This window comes from Nothoprocta perdicaria, unplaced genomic scaffold, assembly GCF_003342845.1.
Source record: "Nothoprocta perdicaria isolate Ctin4 unplaced genomic scaffold, notPer1 scaffold_340, whole genome shotgun sequence".
NCBI classification, from domain to species: domain Eukaryota; kingdom Metazoa; phylum Chordata; class Aves; order Tinamiformes; family Tinamidae; genus Nothoprocta; species Nothoprocta perdicaria.
This window is the reverse complement of record NW_020455578.1, coordinates 54555-61365: the sequence shown is the minus strand read 5'-3', so window position 1 is coordinate 61365 and position 6811 is coordinate 54555. Positions and strand designations below refer to the sequence as shown.

General features: G+C 43.7%; 1 protein-coding gene across 1 annotated transcript in view; it reads left to right on the top strand.

Annotated features, from left to right (window-relative positions):
* PCDH15 (protocadherin related 15) overlaps positions 1-6811 on the top strand; it is a 129784-nt gene that overhangs the window by 87525 nt on the left and 35448 nt on the right. The window contains exons 22-24 of the mRNA XM_026043910.1: positions 145-257; positions 3253-3362; positions 3979-4119. Coding sequence (XP_025899695.1) covers positions 145-257; positions 3253-3362; positions 3979-4119 — 364 coding nt within the window. The remainder of the gene's footprint in view (positions 1-144; positions 258-3252; positions 3363-3978; positions 4120-6811) is intronic.

Genomic DNA, 6811 nt, shown 5'->3' with positions numbered 1-6811 from the left:
CCCCCCCCGGTTCTCCTTATGCAATATATCTGATCTTCAGCAAAAGGAAAGCTCACCTGACTTGCTGTGTGAGAAGTACATTGCAAATGAACCTAAAAATTCCCTTGCCTACACTGAGAGGGGGATGTTCTGTGTCGTTTGTAGTTAGTCGTCATTGCGTACGATGATGGGGATCCTGTGAAGTCCAACACCACGATGGTGGAAATTGCTGTGCTGCAGCCTTCCGTAATTCCACGCTTCACCCAGGATGAATACAGGTAAAGTGCTTAGGCATCCAAGTTACAACCGTTAGGTTTTAAACTGAAAAGACACCAGTTGGGTGGTGTATTTGGGTTATTAACGTGCTGTGCTATAAGTAAAGGTCTTAAATTATTGTTATGTTTGGATATCTTTTACATTGCAGTGTTTTTTTCCTGATGCAAGAGCCTAACAGTGTCTTATTTTCCCTAAATTTGGTTACTCCATCACCTTTTAGTTGCAGGCGTCTCCAGCTGCAGCCTCTTTCCCTTTGTCCCATGTGGGATGCAGGTCATTCCTGGGCTCCTAGAAGGGGCTGAGCTTCAACAATGACGACAGGTCTTGGGCATTTAAGATGAATGGGAGCCGACCAAAATGAAGTTTTCCAAACTGAATGTGGTTTGCTGAAAAAAAAAATGCCAAAGGCCGTTACCTTATATAGTTCCCTGTTTTCTGTTTTGAAAACTTGCTTGTATGGTGACCCAGAGTTCCAATTCGGGAAGAAATAATGTGAAATAGAGAATCGCAGGCTCTTGCTTGATGCAAATGTAGGGCAGCATCTCCCTATGCTCGTGGTAGGCGCAAGGCTCTGCGTCGTGGCTGCCTTCCCTGTGAAAGAGGGAGCTGGGGACACGGGGACCTTCCTCTCCGTTGCTTGATAAAAGAGGAGCCGCAATGGCTTCTGCTTAATTAAAGTTGTCAGCGCGGTAGGCGGCGATCGCCTGAGCAAATTGCTGTGTATCATGAGCAAAATTACGGAGGCGGATCAGCACTCAATGGGAAGGGTTATTCAAAGAGGCTTTTCTCGATCTGCTTTTGAGCCGAGCAGTTATTTTAATTGCAAAATGGGTTTATGGGGTGGCTGACACGTTGGCATTTAGGGTAGAGGAAGCTTTTCATCCGTGAAATCTCCCTAATTCGGGACCACCTGGAAATGGTGCCACTTAAATGTGCTTCCACTGCTAAACATGGTAAGTTTTTCATTAGGATGCTCATGATCTGTGTTTGTTGAAGTCTCTCTCCCTGTCAGTTTTCTTGCTTTCCTTCCCCATCCAGCTCAGAGGCACAACATGGTTGAGGTGGGAAGGGACTTTTGGAGAACATCTTGTCCAGCTCCTCTGCACAAGCAGGTCAGGTAGCAGCCAGGTCCAGCACATCTGGGTGCAAAACAACCACCCAACTACTTGCAAAATGAGCATGTAAGGTTGTAATTTCCTCCTTCCAAATTATTTCAGTTATTTTTTGTGATTTAGAGCATTTGACTGTGCAGTCATTTTCCCAGGATGATGAAGTCCATTGTATTCTCCTCCCATGTGTTTCGCCTGAGTGGATTTTTTTTTTTTTTTAATGAAAAATATCAAAATGGGTGAAGGAGTGCTGACAACATTTGTGACACAAATGTGCAYCTCCAAGGTATGGAACAGGGCACAGAAATAGTGACACCAGTGTCATGTGAAACTCCTGCCAACATTGGGGTATCCTCAGAGCTCCAAACTGCAGCATCATCCTTGGTATCTTCCTCATATTGGTCCACCTCATACATGAGAGTCCTATATTGAGCTTGAGCTCAATATAGCTGATGGGTTTTCCCAGTCTTCCCACCTCCTGCTTTTGTGATAATCCCGATCGAAACATTTCAGCCCATTTGGTTCCTGTGTCACTTGGACTCCTTGGAGAAGCTCCATGGTGCTGTTTGCAGCTGATCTTTTTCCAGGGAAATGCATGAATTCAAACTTCTTTTTAATGTTCTGCACAACTTCTTTTAATGCAAAGCATCAAGGGGAAAAAAGAAGGTGATGAGACCACTTCCTGCGAGGAGCAGGAGCTCATCAGTATATCTCCTAGCCAGAGGGAATAGCCTAAGGTGAAATGCCAGGGATGGTTAGAAGCAGCTGCAACCAAATAAAAATTTAAAGCAGTTAATGTTGGAGAAGCGATGATTTTGCAAGGCGAGGGCTTAAATAGTATTTTAYACAAGTTTAGCTAGAAAAATCTGAGTAATGTAATTAAAAAAATCCCCAGCTCCCCCTGAAAAATGAAGTTCTCATGGACCTCCATGACCTAAAGCATCAATAGAGTAGATGTGAGTGTGTAATACATACACATCACATTATTAAACCAATTTTCCAATTTATTATTGCTTTGCCTGATTTTAAATTTAATTTTTGATTAAATCTCAGGGTTCCTACTTTTGGTGATAGGAACATTTCACGGTGGATTTAAAGCGTATTGGATCGCACACAAATTGAAAACTGGATGAGAGGCTTAGTCTGCCTGGCACGAGGGGAAAAATATTAGGAAAAAGAGAAGAAGAAAGAGAGGGAAAGTTACCATTTCACTTTGATTAAAAATAGCTCTGCCCTACACAGTACTTGCTGCATGGTCTGTCTCCCTGTCCCGCTCTGATCACAAGAGGAATGATGCAGATATAGGAAACCAAAAGAAAACAGCCCTGTGCAATTTGCGCTCTCTTTTCAACACTTTATAGATGTTGACATTATTTTACCGCTCTCTTTTTTTCTCCTCATTTTTTTTTTGAGGACCAAAGATGTTTTGCAGCAGCAGCAGCAGCTTGTAATTCTTAAGCATGACACCATGAAATAGCTGCACCAGAGAGAGAGATACAGGCACCTCTTCAAGCTGCTCCTGGCTAAAGAGTAGGAGAGAGACAGGTTAAGCATTTAATCTAAATTTTAGAGCTCCTGGGTGCTGTTTTTAATAAAACTACTTTGTTTTGTCTCCAAATCTACCCACAATTAATCAGTAATGATGTACTAAATACCGAAAAGATTCGATCTCAATGCACCCATGGATTTGCAGATGGTTTCCTGGAGAGCATCTCAGCACAGTGAGCCGATAGTGAGATACCTGTGAGATGTTCCTAAGGAATTCTTGCTTTGCTACCTGACCATCGTTTGGATGATGATCCRAGGCAGATATTTATGAGTTCTCCACCGTGCGGGCGAGTGGGGATGGTGGAGGGGGTAACGCGGGTCCTTGTGGTTGGTTCCGCAGGCCACCGCCAGTGAGCGAGAGCGCGCCCAGGGGCACCGTGGTCGCCGTGGTCCTCGCGGCCGCCCTCAACCAGACTGTCGTCTACTCCATCGTCTCGGGAAACGAAGAGGGTGAGTAGCAGCGTCATGGGCTGGCCGGGTGTTGAGAAGAACCGACGGGAAGTGAAGCTTCGGAGATGAAATCACTCCTCATCATGTCCAGGGGATGAGGACTTCGTGCTGGCTGTCACCAAGCCTTTGGAGATGGACTCCTTGCAAAGCCATGTGGAGTGCAGGGAGAGGGGAGGCTCTGCTCCTCGGAAAGGGGCAGCGATTCCCACAGCTGTGCTGTCTTTGGGGAAAACTTTGTGTCTGCAAAGTGGCACCCACATGTTGGTTGTTATTAAGGTCCTACTTGTTCTCTCCATCAAGATGGACCATGCACACTGAGTGAGTTTTAGGAACAGTGTGACCAGCTCGTGCCTGCCTTGCAGAGGAACAATTTCAAGGCAAGATGCTGTGGCTTGAGTTATTGCAAGAAAAACTGAGTTATTTTAAAGGAAATTGATTCCTTCTGTTGCCGRTCATTCTTAGGACCTAGCTGAATTCAGACTTAGCTTGGACTCAGCTGTTGGGTTCATTGGAAGACAACATCAAAGAGTGTCAGCTCTTTTGCGTTAAAAAGGAAAAAAAAAAGTGGAAAAAATGTGGATCGTGGAGAGTTACTCTTGGTTTTGCTGGATTACAGATGTGTTTGCTATAAACAACCAGACGGGAGTGATCTCAGTTAAGAAGCCTCTGGACTATGAAAGGGTGAAGAGCTACGAGCTACGAGTTCAAGCAGACTCCTTGCAGGTGGTCCGGTCCAATCTGCGTGTCCCTTCCAAAAGTAAGTTTTAAAAGCAGGAATAATCTTGTGGAGGGAAAAAGTAATATTGCAAAAATAGTTTTGCGATAYCTCCAGGCAAAGAAGTTTATTTACTGATCCTTTTATTTTGGTCCTGGCTCATTTTAAGGGATTTCTTCCTCCCCCTAAAAAGTGTTTTCCTTCTAATAAAATCTAGCCTTTKCGTTGGGAAGCGTTCTTGCTGATTTTTGTCATGCTGACTGTAATAAAAAGAAATGTAGGCACTCAGGTCTTCTCTGGGTTGCTGAAAGGAAGGTAGTTTAATATTACAGGTTTTTGCACAGCTTATGTTCCTGCCTTGATTTTTCTCCTGTATATTTGCTGTGCATTTCTCTCTCTCTTTTTTAATGACTGTTATTCTTTTTCCCTGATTTTAATAAGTCATATGGTCACATATTGACTTAAAGCAGTTGAAGGAGTTCTTTAAATTTATTGAATAGAAACCTCATAAATTTAAAATTTAAAAAAAAAAAAAAAAAAAAAAAAAAAAGACCCTGAAATAAGGCCATAGGTTTAGGTCTGCTTCTGCTAATGGGCTCGAGATTTCCAAAGCAGTGATTTAATGGGCAATAGCCCTTAGTGCCAATGCTCCTCTTTGCTGATAAGCAGAAAGAGATGGCATTAATTGAAATTCCCTGGTGCAAATACCAGCTCCCTAGAGAATTCGCATTTGTGGTTTTACCACGGTCCTGAATATGCCTTTTCCTGCCTCCACATACAGACAAGTCTTGCAGAAACATGTTCACTTGCATAATTTTCTCCCCTTCTCACAAACCTTAGGTGGAAACAACATCATCTTTATTTTTTAAGGTCTAACATATATACTTTGAATAGGCGCTGTAAGAGAAAAATGGCATCTAGCTAAGCCTGCAACAATAAATGATTTATCTCCCTATAGTGGGTATCTCTTGACCTCCAGGTATAGTTCCTTTATTTGATATATGCCTTTCTGTTTTCTCCTCTCCTTTTCCTTCCTTAATGAGCTTTAATGAAACTTCTTGCAAGGATATAAAAAGGGAAATCACAGACACATGTGAAATGCGCCATATTCTGCAAAGCGGAGGTGTTGCCTTGCAGTGGGKCACATAGTGATGCATCTTTCTTGCTTTTCTTCTCCCAGCCAGTRCTTCAGAAGGGGTATTTTTGGTAGCTCTTACATCTTTTTGGATTGAGAGCACATTTGACAGGGAAATCCTCTTGCACTTTATCTCTCTTTCCATCAGATGTGCTAGATACTGCACTGGCTTCCAGTGGAAGGGTCGTTTCTCCTGTCAGATGGCCRCTGCTTTGGGTGTTGGAGAGCAGAAGGGCACCGATTCTCTACTTGCTGTTGGCTCAGCCAAGCATTGCCCGGCATGTCACTCCTTGGAGCCCCATATGTCCCCATACACCATTCTTGGTTGGCCTTCAAGTTTTTTTTTTTTTTAAAAAAGCACAATCTGCTATTCCCTCCGGCAGAGTTAATGTTCACTGCTTGTTTAACAAGTTGAGCTTTTCTGTTAAAACCACTGGTGTATGAAGAGCAGCTGTAGTAATGGCTGTTTTGCTGCAAGATGAGAGCGGTGTTGCTGGGAAAGATGGCTTGGAAAGTGATTCGGGGACCACGCGAATCAAGATGTACCAGCCAGCTTGAAGACTAGCTTGTAATGCAGCCAGGAACAGCTTGAGCTCAAGGTTTCCAGTGCATGGAGGAGCGGCAGGGTTAGCATAAACCACATTCATTAGCATCACTGTTTATCTAAAACAGCAGCACCAGAGAATGCAAGCTGTCTCCTAGCCTGTTTGTGRTGAAGTTGTAGAAAAATCAGCACAYGCTAACACCGACTTGAGCTTTTTTGGCGTGTTTTCAACTTGGTCTTGGTTATTCATGGTCAGGAGTTTCCCTGTTTCAAAGGATCTTTGGGTTTCCCRTAGAACAGTTTGCTGGTTGTTCCCACTCAACTTGAGCCAGCCTTGGAAGTTGGAAGATGTCAACGTTTTGTCCTCCAGTCCTGGGRGATAGCGCTACCCTGCAGCCCTGTGTCCAGGTCCTTGTTGTCCTGGGCCAGTCCTTGCCAGAGAAATTCACCTGGACATCTATTTAGGTAGCTGGGGGGGGTAATTAAGAATTACATTTATGTATTATATATGTATATGTATTGTATAACCACACAAGACTTCAGTGCCTGCTGYTTCTATACAACACAAGTTGAGATGAAGAGATACATTTAGTTTAATGCCAGTGGTCCTACTATTAGCATTGTATATGCATAAATAAAAATCCATAGCTTGCTTTGCATTTAGTGCAAATTCTCCAAGCAAAGGAGCATTTTGGCAGCTGCCAGCGAGTGCAACAAATGCCAGGGAGCAAATTGCAAAGCAAACTGGGAGCGAGGCGAAGCCGCCTCCGCCAGACCTGCCTGCAGCAGTGCCGGCTGCACAGGCGACGCAGAAGGAGTTTGATTCATTTTATGGACAGGGAGCATGGTGCCCAACACGATGCGATCGAGGTGTTCCCTGCATTTAGTGCTGCAGCCACAACCACGGGTGCAATAGGAGCAAGAACAGACTATTCGCACACACTCATAATACGTAACATAAAAATTAACATCTTTTCTGTGTTAAATAATGAAGTCAAGGAATGAAGTTCTCTTTGAAAATGCACATCAAGTAGCTTGAAGAGAAGACTGTAGAA